The sequence below is a fragment of the Lithobates pipiens genome, unplaced genomic scaffold, assembly GCF_037356315.1.
Source record: "Lithobates pipiens isolate NorthernLeopardFrog02 unplaced genomic scaffold, aLitPip1_a1.2 Scaffold_13, whole genome shotgun sequence".
Taxonomy (NCBI): domain Eukaryota; kingdom Metazoa; phylum Chordata; class Amphibia; order Anura; family Ranidae; genus Lithobates; species Lithobates pipiens.
This window is the reverse complement of record NW_027507718.1, coordinates 193494949-193513564: the sequence shown is the minus strand read 5'-3', so window position 1 is coordinate 193513564 and position 18616 is coordinate 193494949. Positions and strand designations below refer to the sequence as shown.

Here is an 18616-nt window from a genome sequence, read left to right as displayed (position 1 = left end):
TTTTCACACTGTTCCTTTCATTTTTTTAAATAATTTTTATTGTTATCACAGAGAATGTAAATATCCCCTATGATAGCAATAGGTAGTGACAGGTACTCTTTTTTTTTTTTATAAAAAAATGGGTCTATTAGACTCTAGATCTCTCCTCTGCCCTCAAAGCGTCTGACCACACCAAGATCGGTGTGATAACATGCTTTCCCAATCCCAATGGTGCTGTTTATATCTGGCGAAACCAAAGTCATGAAATGCTTGTAGCTTCCAGTTTCTTAGGCCATAGAGACGATTGGAGCCATTCTGGTCTTCGATCAGCTCTATCAGGTTCCCTGGTGGGACAGGAGAGCCAGAGAAAACCAAGTAAGGCGACGGGAGGGGTGAAAGTTCCCTTCCACTGCTTGTAATGGATTACTTTTACATGAAAGCTGACTACTGACTGAAAAGAATGATACCAAGATGATTCTTAAACCTGCAGGCATTATTCTGGTATAACCATTTTAGGTCCAACAACATACCAGTACGTTACTGGTGCTTGTTGGGCATATATTGTAATGTTCTTTTTTTTCCATGCAGCCTATGGGCTGAACGAAAAAAAAATCTTGATCGGTGGGTATGCCCACCATTACCATACCTTCCTGCATCCACCCAATTATAACGATGGGCATACATGCACTGTTTTTTTTTTTAACTGTGGTGGTGAAATCACCTCCTAGAGTGCTGGAGTTGCTGATTTATGTATCGTGAGAGCAAATGCTGTTGCTGTCAACATAAATAAATCCGTGCTGCAGCTGAATGCTGTACCTGAAAAGCAAACAATGGTAACGATAAAACATTAACTCAATAAAACCACAACAATCTGTGCCACAAAAAAATAGTAAAAAATATATGCCGAAGCATGAGGGCAATCCACCCCTAATGTTAGGGGCAAATCGCCCCTCCACCTCTGTCCCCATGCTTCGGCATATATGCTATTTTTTATCGTGAGAGCAAACACCGTTGCTGTCAAGATAAATAAATCAGTGCTTCAGCTGAATGACGTACCTGAAAAGAAAATAATGGTTAACAATAAAACACAGTAAACAGTAAAGTATAAAAGAATTACATACCTGAAAAGCAAACATGATAAAACATAGTAAACATAATAAAAAGAGTACAACAATAGAGAGAAAACAATAGAGACAGAATAGAGAGAGAGCAATAGAAAACAACTATTTGTGGCTTTTTTATTTTATTTGAGTGTTTTGCTCTTTTTAACTTTTTTTACGCTTTTATTTGTAATTGTAATGGTTCCAGGTTTGGATCTCTCAGAATATGATGGCATTCTTGGAGATCCTGTGAAAGTGTACCCTAGACTGTGTCGTGCTGTACATTACGCTAATACTCCACTAGTGTGTGGTAGCATTTGAAACATTCACCAATACAAAGTCCAGGATGAACAGGACAGGAGGGACATTAATAGTGGGTGTCATGCCTATATCTGCGCTTGCTACAGACAGGAGATCTTCTTTGGGGTGATCATTCGGTAGGAGTACCAGGGAGGATATAAGGAAAATTCCTCTCATGCGGCCGGCTCACTGCATTTGCGTTGGGAAGGTGGGACACAGCACTGTCTGGAAACAGAAGGGCTGTGACGATCTCTTCCTGGAATTTAAGGAAGGATCCAGTTCATCCTGACGCTTTGTATAGCACATAAGCATTCAGCAGAGTCAATTGGAATAAGTATACAGACACTTTTTTGTACCAGCGTCTGGCCTTACGGGGGCTGAAGTACAGCGCCAACAATTGGTCGTTGAGGTTTCCTCCTCCCATATTAAGGTTGTATTCGTGGACACAGAGGGGTTTCACCACAACACCAGTCACCGTAGGAATTTGGACTGTCGTATCTGTGTGAAGGTAGGACAGAATGAAAACATTCCTGTGAATCCCTCCACTTCACTGCGTGCAAATATTTACTTCTCAAGCAGGTTCTCTCCCCCAGCCTAAGACGAAAATCTACAAGCCGGTGGGGTAAGCCCTGGTGATTAGATCGCACAGTGCCACATGCGCCAATTCCATGATCAAACAAATGACTAAAAAGTGGCACACTTGTGTAATAATTTTCCATGTACAAGTGGTACTCCTTTTCGAATAAGGGTGACACCAAGCCCCACGCACTCTTACCAGCGCTCCCTATGTAGTTTGGGCAGTTCTCTGGCTCCATGCAACTATATTTTCCCTTGTAAACCATAAAACTATATGTATAGCCTGTTGCCGATCATATTCGGGGTCACAGAGGACGACAAAGTCCATTATTATTAAAATGCACAAACTGCAAGATCTGCTTGTATCTAGCCCTGGTCATAGAGACAGAGAACACAGGCATATGGTGAATTGGGTCAATGGACCAATATGACTCACTTTTTTAGTTATGCCCATGAAGAGGGATAGGCCCAGAAAGGCCTTAAATTCCGAGACCGTGATAGGTCTCCAATCTCTGGCAAGGATCTACTTGGGATTAGCGGCAATGAATTGACCAGCATACAAATTGCTTTGGTCCACAATAGATCTATAGAGATCTTTGGTGAAAAACAGAAAATAAAAATGAAGTGACATAAAATCAATTATTTCCACCTGAATTCCAGGTTGGCTAGTGAATGGGGGAACTACGGGTGCTTCAGAAGTGGTGGGCTCCTAAATAAGATTGGCAAATGCAGCAGGAAGGGCACTATGTGCTCAACGGGCCTGTGTTTGTCTTCTTGGTGGCTGTGGGACACTACTTGTGCTAGCCACCGCACCAGCTTCAACTGCACTTATGGGATTCACCATGTCACCAAGTGATACTGCAGTGCTGGATATACGACCAGGGTGTACTAGACCACTGGTGCTTGCCAGTTCACCAGAAAGATGAGCAGCATTAGTACTGGCTCTCTGCTCCATATGAGATCCCTGCGGTTCTTGCACCTCATCAACAGAAGAAGAACATGCTCGGGTATGCCTGACCTTAGCAGGGACCACTACTCTGTCGTCAGAGCTATCTGTCAGGGTGCCACTGCTGTCTACTGGATCGTATTCTGAGCCTTAATCTGACAGATGGGTGACTTCCTCTTCACTCTCATCTGTCATGCTCAAAAACGTGTAGGCCTCTTCACTAGTGTATCTTCGAATGGACATTATGGCATCTAAATTTACTGGTACAACTAGTGAAACGCGCAGGAAAAAAGAACACCCGATTGTCAGTAACTGCTTCAATCGCTACCAAAAAAAACGGCAGTTATATGTTTTGGAAGTGACAGATCGGTGACAGTGGTAACAGTGGTAGATCGGGGGGGGGGGGGTTACAAGTGTGCCTACGTTTACTGTGTACAGTTTACTGTGTATAGATCAGTGTAGTGTTGGTGTCAGCCCTTGTACACACGGTCGGAGATTCCGACGGAATGTGTCCTATCGGACCGTTTTGTTGGATCCGTCGGACAAAGTCCAACGGATTTGGTTGTCAGCATGTCCAACCGTGTGTACAAGGGCTAAGACGTCCTCCCTCTGGAATGGAAAATTATTCTAGAGAGGAAGATGACATCACTTCCCCTGCCTGTGTTTACACTTACAGGCAGGGGAAGTATTTTCATTTGCCAGAACCGATCAGCAGGTCCAGGCCAGAAATCATTGGCCTGGACCTGAGGACCGATCGGTTCGGAAACTAATCCAATTGCTTGGCTGCTATTGACGTACGGGTACATGGCTTTGCGCATCCTTGCCACTTTGCCGATGTATATTGGCATGAGCCAGGCGGCAAGTGGTTAAAAGAACCCCTTTCAGTAAAATAGAATTGTGAGATACGCCAAAGTCATCCTTAGCACTTTATATGTAATTTTCAGCTCTCAGATAGTAATTAAAATACATCTTGCTTTTCTGTATTTTTAGGAGTCACCTCGTAAGGATCCAAATGAACCATTTGCTGAAGTTACCTCTAACCCACCACCCAACAGCAGTCCTGTTTCTACTGGGACATTGAAGAGACCTACAAGTTTAAGTCGCCATGCCAGTGCTGCAGGAATCCCTTTAACAGCTTCCAGAGTCAAGGCCGTCAAACCATCTGGTGTACCAAGTCCTCCTGAAAGTGGAGAGGGATTCTTTATTGATGTGGAGGACATTTCACAGCTTCTTGGAGATGTAGCAAGATTTGCAGAGCGTCTGGAAAAACTAAGGGATGTGGTACTAACAGATGGTATGTATATTTTAAAAAGAGCAGATGAACAAGAAAATAAATATTACATAGATTCATGAGTGTATAAAGCGTGAATTTTAAGAGAACGTGTTACTTTAGAGCCTCAAGGAGGGTAGGCTAATTGAGGACCAGGAAGAAAGGCGATGGGATAAATGCTAGTATTAAAAGTCAGGTTTTCAAGTCAAGATCTTAAACAGGATAAGCAAATATTACTTATATGCAAGAGACATGCTTATTTGAATATTGGTGTGTTTGGTGTATTTTTTCTAGATCTGTGCAGTTGTCCAGTTTGCCTCTTTTCAGAATCTTCCTGTATTAAGATTGGTCACCCTTTGTGCAGGGTGACTGGTGTTGTCCCTGCCCTCCTTTAGTTTTCTGCAGACAGGCTGTAATGGGTGGCTGTTCTGGGTTCCATCCACCATGGCTCCACTCTCTGCACGGGCTATGTACTGCATAGTTATGATGTCACCACAACTGGATTTGCAAAGGCATTTGACACACACAAAGTGTATTTGTATTGTTTTTGGCTATTGGGGATTATATTTAAATGAAAATTTTGATGCCTGGAGTTCAACTTTAAGTAATTTGGGCCTACATTTTTTGTGCCAATACAACTTAGAAACATGGTAATGTGAGATGGTGTTTTTTCTGATATCTAGCTTAGAGTATAACTATGGGCAAAACAAAAAAATGACATGCAGTATATGATACAGTAACTCTGTGACCTGGCCAGTTAATATGTTGTTTTTCAATTCCCAAACTATCCAGAAAATAACAGTTAACACTGACAGGGATGCTCACCACTGTCAGCTTTTTTCATTTTGATAAAACCAAAGCTGGCCATGGGTGGTTTTCATCTCAGCCGGTTCAGCAGGAAAAGGCAGAGATTCGATCCATGTATGGGCAGGCTGATTGTACTCAAGTTGATCACTCAATCAACTTGGGTACAACCAGCCTGTCTAATATTACATGTGATTATTGCTAGCAGCTGTTAAAGCCACTAGCAATAATCACTGTGTTCTCCCGGTGGGTGGGGGCTTTCTCTACCACCCGACCCCCAAGAGAACACAATAACTCAGCGGAAGGGATTCCCCCCATATACACTGACTGTATTAATGCGGGACTCAAGCTATTTTCGTGGGTTGCAGGAAAGAAAACGACTCCATTTGTTAAAGCCACTAGCAATAATCACTGTGTTCTCCAGGCGAGTGGGGACGGGGCTTTCTCTGACACCCCCCTTCGGGAGAACACAATGGTTCCACGGATTTCCGTCTTTGGGTAAAGTCTTTATACCAAAAGGAAAAAAAAACTATATAAAATACCTGTAATAAAAAATAAATAAATAAATCCACACCATGCGATTTCTCAAGCTCTGCACTTTCAGTTAAAGGGGAAGACCACACTAACACTAAAATCTTTACATCTACAGGCATCCAATATCTAAGACTAACCTGTCTAACCCTGTAAAGAAGAAATCACTATATGTATCTTTTCTAAAGCTGCTCCGGTCCCACACTGAGCTGTCAGCAGCAGCTTTGCTGTGAAGGCAGGTGCAGAGGAGGCAGCCAAAAAGGGAGGCCCCATAGTAACTCTGTGGGTGATGTTACTTCCAATTCATTTCACAGCCGTTATTGGCTATGTCTCCCATAGAGATTCTGCTGCTGAGGCCGGACTGGAGTGGCTTCGAAAAAGGTATGTACACTGATTGTTTCTTTACAGGGCTAGATAGGTTAGAGCTAGATTGTGGATGCCTGTAGCTGTAAAGATTTTAGTGTTCGGGTGGATTGCCCCTTTAAGTTTTTACATGGAGATTTCAATGGGCAAAACTCCTGTCTGTTTTTTCATCTGTGTTCCACAGGGGAGATTTAGCTTAGCTTCCTGTCCTATAGACTCCACAGGAAGTGAGAGGAGGCCTCTCCAAAGTGAGAGAAATCCCTTCTTAGACAGATGTCAGTAGAACTAGTGGAAGATTTCCCCTCTGCTTCTTTTCTGGTGAAAAGTCGTCACTTTGGATTTTCCTTCATTTTGAGTTCCGATGACAGTGGTCACCAGAGCATATAGAAGAGGGTAAATGTTCCCTACAGGGACACAGACAGCAGTAAAAATCTAGCAGAGGTTCTATGTCTTCCCCATTCTATCAAAGAAAAAGAAAACATTATTTAGATACACCTAAAATGAAATTATAGGCAAACTAAAAAAAAAAGGCATTTATACAGTATGTCAGTAGCATTACTGCAGCAGTTTTTTGTTGAATTCAGTCCCTCTAAGAGCTCTTTTATATGGGGAGCAGTGCTTGCTGCCTCGACCTGCAGTGCACTGCTTTTCACAGGGTAGTATAGCAATAGCTGCCAGACATTCAGAACGTGATCATGACACGCACCTCCTGAACATCTACATTTTTTTTTATCCCAAGCTATTGGGATAAAGGTGATTTTTTATTAAGCTACTTCACCACAACCACAAGCCAAATGATGCTGACTGTCAAATTCTGCAGAGGCAGCAATGTCGCGGCTGCAAAGCAAAGAGTCACGCCCGTGGGATGTGTACAGCCCTGTCCAACTGTAATGTAGTGGGCCATATACATAGCTCCGAAATGTCCCTGGTTTCAAGGGACTGTTCTTGATATGGAACAAAGTCCTTCTGTCCCTCTTTCCTTCTCACGTGTCCCTCACTTTGGTCTGATCTACCGTATATACTCGAGTATAGGCCGACCCGAATATAAGCCGAGGCCCCCAATTTACCCCCAAAAAAACTGGCAAACTTATTGACTCGTGTATAAGCCGAGGGTAAGACATGCCTGTCCATCCCTGTGTGTGTGTCCGTCCATCCCTGTGTGTCCGTCCATCCCTGTGTGTCCGTCCATCCCTGTGTGTGTGTGTCTCCATCCATCCATCCATCCCTGTGTGTGTGTGTGTATCCGTGTGTGTGTGTGTGTGTGTGTGTGTGTGTGTGTGTGTGTGTGTGTGTGTGTGTGTGTGTGTGTGTGTCCAGCCTACCTGTGTCCTGAGCCTTTGTCCCGAGCCTCCGTCCCGTGCCGAGCCTCCTTGCCTCCGTGCCTCGCCGCCGTGCCTCGCCGCCGTGCCTCGCCGCCGTGCCTTGCCTCCGGTCCCGTCCCGTCCCGTCCCGTGCCGTGCCGTCCTGTGCCTTGCCTCCGTCCCGTGCCCTCTTCGTTCGTCGGCGGCCATTGTAAAATTCAAAAGCTGCGCCGCCGCCTTCGCCTGTGATAGGCGGAACACTGAATTTCCCAGCAGCCTGTGTTCCGCCTATCACAGACGTCGTATCATCCTCGTCCGTAGTACGAGGATGATACGAAGTCCGTGATAGGCGGAACACAGGCTGCTGGGAAATTCAGTGTTCCGCCTATCACAGGCGAAGGGGGAGCCGGAGGCGCGGCTTTTGAATCAGAATGGCCGCTGTCTGTCTGCTCGACACGCTGATCGAGCGGGCAGACAGCGATGACTCGAGTATAAGCCGAGGGGGGCACTTTCAGCCTCAAAAAAGAGGCTGAAAATCTCGGCTTATACTCGAGTATATACGGTATATAGTTATATATAAAATGCACATTTTTTTCTTTCAAAAAAGTGTTTCCCAGTGCTAAACCTTTCATCCAAATTCTGAATGGCTGCATTTGTAAATTTCAACAGCCAGTGTAAAGGTATAGCAGTGGTAAAAAAAAGCACTTGTGGGATTAAAGTGGTGTTGCCACCAAAAAAATAAAACTACTTAAAATTCTTTAAAAAAATAAAAAAAAAATAATTGGCAAAAAAAAATATTTTTTACTCACCTCTAAATACCGGTTGCTAGGGGGTCCCTCGTAGTCTGCCTTCTTCATTGCCCGGGCTGGTGACATCACTTCCCCTCGCGCCGCACATTCACCTGGGACCTGTCATGTGTCCCAGGTGACTGTACGGCGTATCACGGCGCCCTGCGCCGCTCGCGCATGCGCAGTGGGTGCCCGGCTGTGAAGCCACAGCCGGGTGCCCACAGTATGCATGACGGCGCCGCGAGCGGAGCGGGGAGCGAGGGGGGGGCTTCGTTCCCCCGCATCGCTGGACCCTGGGGCAGGTAAGTGTCCGATTATTAAAAGCCAGCAGCTGCAGTATTTGTAGCTGCTGACTTTTAATTTTTTTTTTTTAGGGGGTACCCCACTTTAACTAATCATTTTTTGTATAATTTTCCTTTAGGCCTGGTCCACACCTATGCCTTTTTTTAGTGCGTTTTCAGCTTTGCAGAAACAAACTACAGTCCATTTAACATGGTTTCCTATGAATATAGTTCACATCTGTGCATTTTATAGAAAGGGCCAAGGACTATTTTCTGGTTTTTGGTTGCATAGACTTCAATGGATCAGAAGCATGTATTGAAAAACGCAAAATACACCTGCAATATGCAAACTGTAACCTGCATAGCTGTGAATCAGGCCTTAGGGGGAGTGGCAGGGGGCATGTTTAATACATACATACTTTTGCTTACATGCACATTGGATGATGTTGTAACCTAACAAGTTAAAAAAAAAATACATACTTTTGCTTATATGTGGTATCCCTCATTCCCATCTCAAAAAGTTGAAAGGTATGCATATAACATACTGTAGACCACAGTAGACCACCTCTTTATAAAGCCATGGATTACAGGAAAGACAATTGCTCGAATCCTTCCTGTGGAGCCATAACAGCCCTTAGTCATAATCATATGTAAAATCCGGCAGGCTGGTTTCATCCCTGTTGATCGATCAACTTATGGTTCAAATCTCAGCTGGTTCAGCAGGAACTGTCTATGGTCAGCTTTAGCATCTAGCATTGTTCCATGCTATCTCTGTGGACCACTGAACCAGTGGCGTCACTATGGGGTGCGGGGTGGAGATGTGGACGCCGCTCAGATGACACCTGCCAAAGGGGTGATACCAGGGTTTTTTTCTGCACCTCCGGCTCTGGCCCTGTGCTTTTCGCTCAGTACTGTCACTTCTAAACACAGAAGCCAGGCATCTGTATTTGGAAGTGACAGCGCTTCTGCCTGGGCCACTGCACTGAACCCTCCCTGGGCGCAGCTGGTGTACTAATGCTGGACATGTAGGAAGACAGTCCTGTCAAGAATGGCAATTTGGGAGTGGAACTCTGCACCCTGGACCTAGCACCCACCTGAACCATGCACCCTGTACCTATCACCCACCTGAACCATGCACCCTGTACCTAGCACCCTCCAGAACCCTGCACTCTGTATGCATCACCCACCTGAACTCTGCACCTAGCAACCTGCAATCTGCATATAGCACCTTCCTGAACTCTGCACCCTGTACATAGCACCCTCTAGAACCATTCACACTGTATGTAGCACCCTCTAGAACCCTACACCCTGTTTCATGCACCCTCCTGAACACTGCACTCACCTGAACTCTGCACCCTCCTTAACCCTGCATCTAGCACTCTCCAGAATCTTGCACTCTGTATGTTGCACCCTCCTGGTATTTAATGCCCCTTTAGGTACCTCCCACACTGTGGCACACTCAACCCCCTGCCCCCCTACTCCGGGGAAAGATTTGGGGTGTGGTTGAGTTCCTGTGTCTATTCTCTGAGAAATATACCCTAGGTGACACTATCAAGTAGCACTGCGGCAAGCTGGGGAGCGATGCACTAGCCTGCTCAGTGCCCCACTGCCGGTCCTGCTGTCACTCCACAGTCAGGATCACCAGCTGAAAATAAAGGGGAATAAAGCCTAAGTAAATAAAAACTTGTGCAGCCACCACATCAAAAGACTGCTAATTTGCAACAGATTATATTTTTGTTTGTAGGAGAATCTCTAACCTCTTCCAGTCTAATGAGGTCTAATTAAGGCCACAGACCGCTGACATCCTTTAATATGTAGTGGTTTGTGAGGCATAGTGGGTGCTAAGGTGGTGAAAGTCATTGGGCGCCAGACACTTCTTGGATGCAAAAGAGGTTTTATTTCTTTTAACAATCCTTTTATATTTTGCAAAGGAAAGAGGGTTAGGGCCAGGACACTCTTAAGTAGTTGCAATTTCAATAGGCAGACTCAGAGACTTCAATAGGAGGACAGCCATACAGGGAAAGGCCCCAGCAAGGTGCAACTTCTGCACGTGCAGGTTTGCTCTCCCCTATGGTTACAGTACTTAAAGTGGAGTTCCATTCTTTTTTTCGTTTATTAAAGGTCAGCAGCTACAAAAAGTGCAGCTCCTGACTTTTAATAAACAGACACTCACCTGTCCCACTGTCCAGCGATGTGACCGCAAGGAGCCTCGCTCCTCTCCCCCTCCTCTCTGCGCCACCTCCATTGAAAATGCGGGCACCCGGCCGTGACAGCTTGCGGCTTCATGGCCGGGCACGCACTGCACATGCGTGAGTCGCACTGCACTCTCCGAGTTCACAGACAATCTTCTGGGACCTGTGACGTGCCGAAAGGGAGGGGCGGGCTAGGGGGAGAGGAGGAGTCATCTAGGAGGCCCGTAGTCGGAAAAAGGAAGTGGGACAGGAAGACCCACTCAAAACTAGTCACCCACTCCCACTCCAAAAAAAATACATACCAAGTGTGGCACGTAAGGTGGCGAGGAGTGCTTAAAGTGGAAGTTCCACTTTTGGGTGGAACTCTGCTTTAACAGTTCCTAATTCAAGTGTAACAGTTCTCTCAGCTTTACTACAACTTTTACTTGTGGACCTTCAGCCCCTTGAGCTCCTAGTCTCTCACTGGACCCTCTGATTCACTATCTCTGAATCCCATGAGCTCTTCAATGCTTTTGCGGTGGTATCTCCCTCAAGCATCACCCACGCTTCCCTGCTGGGGCCCTAGCTTGGCACCTTCAAGCTTCAGCCCTGCTGACCAGCTTGGTCACTTGCTTGCCACCGCTTGAAGTTTCCAGATTCTCGACTGTGCCTGTTCGGTGAGAATACTGCTCAGGTACTTGCTTCAGTTACTCTCTGTGGTCCCTGGTAAAGGTGGTTGGTCCCTTAGTGGCGACAGCTTCCCTTCTACCTCCGACCACGACAGGTTCTCCGGCTGGCAGAATCGTCACTTTTGGTTGGACTGCAAGCCGCAGTCCCAACCCTGTGGTGCTCTCTTACTTCTGGATAGGCCCTCACACAGCCTGGCAGCCAGATGCCCCCGGGACAGGCCCAATCTCAGGCCTAGCAGCCTGGGAGAAATGACAGATGTCCACCCAGACGGCAGTCCGGGTGGCACAGAACACAGATCACCTGACTCCACCCGAATATATAGGCTCTTCCAGCAGGCAAAGGGAAACATATGTGTATGAGTCCATTATTAGAAGAAATAGGAAATCATTTTCCTATCACAGCCTAATTCTAGCTAGCTGCATGCTCAATGTCCATGACTTTACTTCAAATAGACTACATTTCCCAGCAATTCCCTTTCTTCTTTAAAGGAAACTCTGGTAACAGGGCATGACTACATTTCAAGCAACAAGCAGTCAGGCCAAATTGTAAGGGACCACACTTCAGGACACAGGCCCCCTTGCAAGGACATTTTTAGTCTGCCCACATGGCAGCAAAAAGCAGAAACTTTTGTCATTCTTTTGCAACTAACAACCTGCTAGAGTTCACAGATCGCTCTTCAGGGTAATACACCCCCAATAACTTTAATCTTTAGCTAATGGGCTCATGTGATATCTTCCTGTAACTGCCTTCAGTCCAGCACAGTCCTGGCGTTACAGCTTTTTGGGATTTTCCCATTAATAACATTTTAAATTGGTGTGCAAGGTAACTGTCAGCAGAGCGTCCTTGACATCACACAACTCATATTTGTAAATCACAAGGTATTGCTTTGATAAGACTTTGCCAGTAATATCTGGGGTCTGACGGTGTTACATCTTCCTCTTTGGCATTTACAGTGACAACATGGTATATAACATCTTGTTTGTCTGGCCTACGGAGGATCACACTGTCCAAATTAATCTTGCGGCTGTCGGCCCAAGTATTCAGCACTGAGAGGTACTTCCCGGACATTTTGGGTGATAATTTCAAAAAGTCCACCTCAAGGGGTATTTGAAGGAATTCCCGGAAGGCCTCATCCACCCACTGCATTTCCTTCTCCAAGATCTCCTCTTCCAGATGAGGAGAAATGTAGGGGTATAATAAATACCCGTAATTATCTGCTACTTTCTTAATGATGATACGTTGGATCTTGGACAGCCGATTCCGGGTTTTAGGGTCTCCAAACCCAGAAAGAACCCGAGCATCTGGGGCACGCTGAACTGGATATCCAGCAACAACCTCCCGCTTGCGATTCGCTTTGAAGCTTGGTATGGACGTAATAGATCGAGCTGTGGGAAACCATTGATTCTCTGAGTCTTCCTGGCAAGGACCTGGCAATGCTGATCAGCGGAGCTGTACTGGCTGACAGCATAATCTGCACACTTGTAGTAGTAATAGTAGTAGGTATCTCGTCTTCCTGCGCAAAAAGGGTTCTGATAACTTATCAGACGAAATGTCCGAATCTGAAATGGTTGAACACTCTTCAGCCGGGAGATAATCAATCATCAACGCAAGCATCCTGGCCTGGCCTCGACCCTTGGGTGCGCTGGGTCTTAATGATCCCAGCAGGCCCAATGATTCAAGAAAACCCCTGCCTTTTAGCTGAGATATCCCATATACCCATAACCGGACCTCGAGTTGTTCTTCTCATATCTACCATGTCTCCAACTAATCTCTTAACTTCCATTAGCTCATTCCCCACAGTTACAACCTTTTGCACCACTGCCCTACCCTATTAGATTATAAGCTCTTCTGAGTAGGGCCCTCTTAATCCTCTTGTATTTTATTGTATTGTAACTGTATTGTCTCCTTTTACATTGTAAGGCGCTGTGTAAACTGTTGGCGCTATATAAATCCTGTATAATAATAATAATAATAATAATATCTAGTATCACCAAGTGCCCGGCCACCTAGTGGTAGAAGAAAAAAGTACAACAAGGCTGAACTTTGGGAGAAATCAATGGATCTCTAAGCCCTTGTACACACGATCGGACATTCCAATGGACAATGTCCGATAGGACCGCGTTGTCGGATAATCCGACAGTGTGTGGGCTCCATCGGACTGTTTCCGTCGGAGTATCCGATGGACCAAGTTTTCCAACAACATGATCCGATCGGACTTTGTCCGATCATGTGTAGAGAATTCCGATCGGACAAATTGCCACGCATGCTCAGATCAAATTCCTAGACCAAAGCTATTGGCTACTAGCCTGAACGTAGTCCCGTCGTAATGAAATAACGTCATCACGTTCTGAACGATCGGATTTTCCGACAACTTTGTCCGACCGTGTGTATGCAACAGTTTCGGACAAAATCCAACGGATTTGGTTGTCAGAATGTCCGACCGTGTGTACAAGGGCTTACAATTTATCTATGGTAGCTACCCCTGACAAGGAATTTGGTGAGGAGCTCCATAACTAAACCCCAGGGCGCTACATGTTCTTGGATTTAAATTCAATTTAAAGTTCACCTGCACCCAGATAATGTTCTTAAACTCTTTACCTATTCTGAACAAGCAGTAGAAGAACTTTAAGCCCTCATTTATCCTCATCTAAATGCACTCACGGCTCCGGCAATGAAATCTTGCCAGTGAGCTCTCTAATGCAAACAACCTGCAGTTGTTTCTGATCAGTTTATTCTGCCGGGGAGGAGGGGTCCTGAAATCACGGTCCACCCTATCAAAATACAATAGTGCAGTGGTGGAGATCCCTGCATCAGAAATCTGTGAATTTTTTTATTCAGCTCAGTGTACACCCAGCTTTCTCTGTTAGAAATCAATTGAAACCCACTTCATGTACCTTTCATGTATCATGTACAATTCCCAATAAAGGATAAGTTCATCTTTTAAATATGTTAAGCTAGCCAAAGATTAATCAACCCACTAATTGAGTGGAAAAAAAAGACCCAATTCCCCCATCCACACACTCAATGTGGATGGAGGAATAACTCCTGCTGTGCTATAGTGTTCTGATGGTGGCAAACTTTCACCGCCGTCAGAACACACAAATCAGTGTTGCTATCTATAGGCAGTGGCACTGCTCATTCGGGAAAGACCCAACAGGTTGGTTGTAGAGGTTAATTGGTACATCGACCTCTTTTTAACCAGCTTGCCTATACATGGATCAAAACTCGTCCTGATCTTGCTGAACCGGCCAATGTTTGAATCATGTATAACCAACTTTATAAGCAGACCCCCCCTCTCCTCCTAACCCCTACCCCTTCCCAGTGACCGCGCTGTCACATTTTAAAATCAGCAAAGCCGTGCTATGGGTTTGAGCCACTGCTATACTCTAGGGACCCTTTCATTCGGGTCCCCAGAGTTCACCCTTACATCAGAGTCCCCTCCTTTCATTAGGGTCCCCAAAGTCCCCCCCTTATATCATTCCCCACTTCTTACATCAGGGTCCCCAGAGTCATCGCTCACATCAGATCCCCTATTTACTTCAGAGTTCCCCCCCCTTTTATTAGGGTCCCCAAAGTCCTCCCCTTACATAATGGCCTACAGAGATCCCCCTTACATCAGAGTCCTCCTTTCATTAGGGTCCCTAAAGTTCCCCTTCTTACCTCAGGGACCCCAGAGTCTCCCCCTGACAATAGGGTTACCAGATTCCCCCTCCTTAAATCAGGATCCCCAGAGTCATCACTCACATCAGGTCCCCTACTTACTTCATAGTTCCCCCCCAACTTCAGAGCTCCCCCTCACATCAGGGTCCCCAGAGATGCCCCTCACATCAGGGTCCCCAGAGATCCCCCTCACAGCAGGGGTCCCAGAGATCCCCCTCACAGCAGGGGCCCCAGAGATCCCCCTCACAGCAGGGGCCCCAGAGATCCCTCTTATGGCAGGGGCCCCAGAGATCCCCCTTACAGCAGGGTCCCAGGAGATCCCCCATACAGTGGGTTCCCCAGAGATCCCCATTACAGCAGGGTCCAAAGAGATCTTCCATACTGCAGGGTCCCCAGAGATCCCCCATACAGTAGGGTCCCCAGATATCCCCTTACAGCAGGGTCCTTAGAGATCCCCCATTCATTCAGGTCCCCAGAGTTCCCCCTTACATCAGAGTCCCCTCCTTTCATTAGGGTCCCCAAAGCCCCCCTTACATTGGGGTCCCTAGAGTCCCCACTTCTTACATCAGGGTCCCCAGAGTCATCTCTCACATCAGGTCTCCTACTTACTTCAGAGTTCCCTCCTTTCATTAGGGTCCCCAAAGTCCTCCACTTACATCGTGGTCTCCAGAGTTTCCCCTTAAATTAGAGTCCCCCTTAATTAGGGTCCCCAAAGTTCCCCTTCTTACCTCAGGGACCCCAGATTCTCCCCCTGACAATAGGGTTACCAGATTCCCCCCTCCTTAAATTAGGATCCCCAGAGATCCCCCTTGCAGTAGGGTCCTGAGAGATCCCTCTTGCAGCAGGGTTCCCAGAAATCCCCCTTACAGAAGGGGCCAACAAAGATCTTCCTTACAACAGGGTCTCCAGAGATCCCCCATACAGCAGGATCCCCAGAGATCCCTCATACAGCAGGATCCTCAGAGATCCCCCATACAGCAGGGTCCTTAGAGATCCCCCATACAGCAGGGTCCTCAGAGATCCCCCATACAGCAGGGTCCTCAGAGATCCCCCATACAGCAGGGTCCCCAGAGATCCTACTTACATTATGGTCCGATTCTTCTTTGTGGAGCTACATGACATACAGAAGGAAGCTGGGGTACTGAGACCAGGCAGAAATGTACATTCTCCCCCCACTCTGAAGGCCAGGGCTTGGGGGGGGGGGGCAAGCACCTGATTGGTCGATGAAACGCCAGAGGTCCTACCAAACAGCCACAAGCACTGACTGGGTGAGCAACAGCAGAGAAGATGGATGCTGATAGCCAGCAAATTTTCACAAACATGGGCACTGCTGCACTGCTGCAGAGGATCGCGGCCGCAGCAGATACTGAATGGACATTTGCAAACAGAATCCAATGGTAGCAGAGGCGATGTTTGTGAACTGTGACACCTGTGTAGGTTTGTGTGTGTGTGTGTGTGTGTGTGTGTGTGTTACATAGTTACATAGTAGGTGAGGTTGAAAAAAGACACAAGTCCATCAAGTCCAACCTATGTGTGTGATTATATGTCAGTATTACATTGTATATCCCTGTATGTTGCGGTCGTTCGGGTGCTTATCTAATAGTTTCTTGAAACTATCAATGCCCCCCGCTGAGACCACCGCTTGTGGAAGGGAATTCCACATCCTTGCTACTCTTACAGTAAAGAACCCTCTACGTAGTTTAACGTGCAACCTCTTTTCTTCTAATTTTAATGAGTGGCCACAAGTCTTGTTAAACTCCCTTTTGTGAAAAAGTTTTATCCCTATTGTGGGGTCACCAGTATGGTATTTGTATATTAAAATCGTATCCCCTCTCAAGCGTCTCTTCTCCAGAGAGAATAAGTTCAGCGCTCGCAACCTTTCCTCATAATTATTATCCTCCAGACCCTTTATGTACTCGCTCTATTTCCAGTACATCCTTCCTGAGGACTGGTGCCCAGAACTGGACAGCATACTCCAGGTGCGGCTGGACCAGAGTCTTGTAGAGTGGGAGAATTATCATTTTATCCCTGGAGTTGATCCTTTTTAATGCATGCCAATATTCTGTTTGCTTTATTAGCAGCAGCTTGGCATTGCATGCCATTACTGAGCGTATCATCTAGTAGGACCCCCAGGTCCTTTTCCATCCTAGATTACCCCAGAGGTTCTACTCCAGTATATAGATTGCGTTCATATTTTTATAGCACACTCAATTATAAGTAGTGATTCCTTTCCATATTCATATAACTGTGACATTCATTTCAGTGTCAATGCATAAAATTAGTATAAACCAAAAAAATATATATATTAATAGAAAAAAAATAACTTTAAAAGTGCAAAGTGTAACGATTAGTTCCACAAAATCGCATTAAGTGCTAGTGCTAGAGTGCGATACAAATAGGTAAACTTCACAAGTATTAAAAGAAACAAAAATTAATTGAAATCTCAAATGTCTGTTTAGAACGTGCAGAGTGTAGCGATTATCTCCAAAATCGCATAAAGTGCCACTGCTTCAATATAATAGTGTGATTAATCGTGAAGGAAATGCAATGGAATAGTGATGCTGGTGATGGTGGGTATATCCTTCGTAATCCTGTGTGGTCTGGTAATGGGTGTCCCCTTACCTTACTGCTGTAAGGTAACAGCATGTGTAATAATCTTTGGGGTCCTTGGTGGTCTCTCCCTTTAAGAACCCGTTTTGTGATGTTCCCAGGTCCTGGCGTTTTTTATCCTGCTTATTACACTGTGTGGCCCCTTTAAATGGTTTCTCTGAGGTATTTCAGCAATGGGGGTCCCTCAGCGGATGGCATATATATGGGATCAAAGAGATATAGAGGAAGGATGCCTCATAGTGTAGTATATTTGGTAAATAGATTTTATTCAAAAAAAGGAAAAAACAGATACACACAAACATAAAGTTAAAACGAGTGTTGTATAAACGAGCAGCGAGCTCGGTATGCGTCACTTCCGGTAGCTATCGTCCCGACGCGTTTTTGTCATTGGTCACATGACTTCATCAGGATTACGAAGGATATACCCACCATCACCAGCATCACTATTCCATTGCATTTCCTTCACGATTAATCACACTATTATATTGAAGCACTAGCACTTTATGCGATTTTGGAGATAATCGCTACACTCTGCACGTTATAAACCGACATTTGAGATTTCAATTAAGTTTTGTTTCTTTTAATACTTGTGAAGTTTACCTATTTGTATTGCACTCTAGCACTTTATGCAATTTTTTGAAACTAATCGCTACACTTCGCACTTTTAAAGTTATTTTTTTTTCTATTAATATAATTTTTTTTTGGTTTATACAAATTTTATGCATTGACACTGAAATGAATGTCACAGTTATATGAATATGGAAAGGAATCACTACTTATAATTGAGTGTGCTATATGATTCTATACGTATGTTTTAACCCTGTCTGAGCAGTTGATTGCATGATATGCCAAATCCATATTTATTTCGTTTATAATTTATAGGATCATTTTAATAATTGTTCAGTTACAACACTCACAACCCAATCTCTGCTATAGCATACTGTGTCTTGGGGGCAGGCCAATTCTGCCTCAGTACAGCGCACCACTATCCTTTTGTTTTTGTTTTTAATCTCCTTGGGTTCAGATATTCCCTTCAGTGTGTGCAGCAGTACGCCATCTACCTTTACCCTGACCAGGCGCAGGAATACTCTTCTATACTGCGTTCATATTTTTGACACCCAAATGCATTATTTTACATTTTTCTACATTGAACCTCATTTGTTCAGATCTTCATGCAAGGTTTCCACATCCTGCGGAGAAGTTATTGCCCTGCTTAGCTTAGTATCTTCCGCAAATACAGAGATTG

General features: G+C 45.3%; 1 protein-coding gene across 2 annotated transcripts in view; it reads left to right on the top strand.

Moving 5' to 3' along the window:
- The window catches only part of ARHGAP45 (Rho GTPase activating protein 45), a 172879-nt gene that overhangs the window by 40810 nt on the left and 113453 nt on the right, over positions 1–18616 (top strand). For both annotated transcript variants that reach the window (XM_077476061.1, XM_077476060.1), the window contains exon 2: positions 3892–4195. In XM_077476061.1, coding sequence (XP_077332187.1) covers positions 3892–4195 — 304 coding nt within the window. The remainder of the gene's footprint in view (positions 1–3891; positions 4196–18616) is intronic.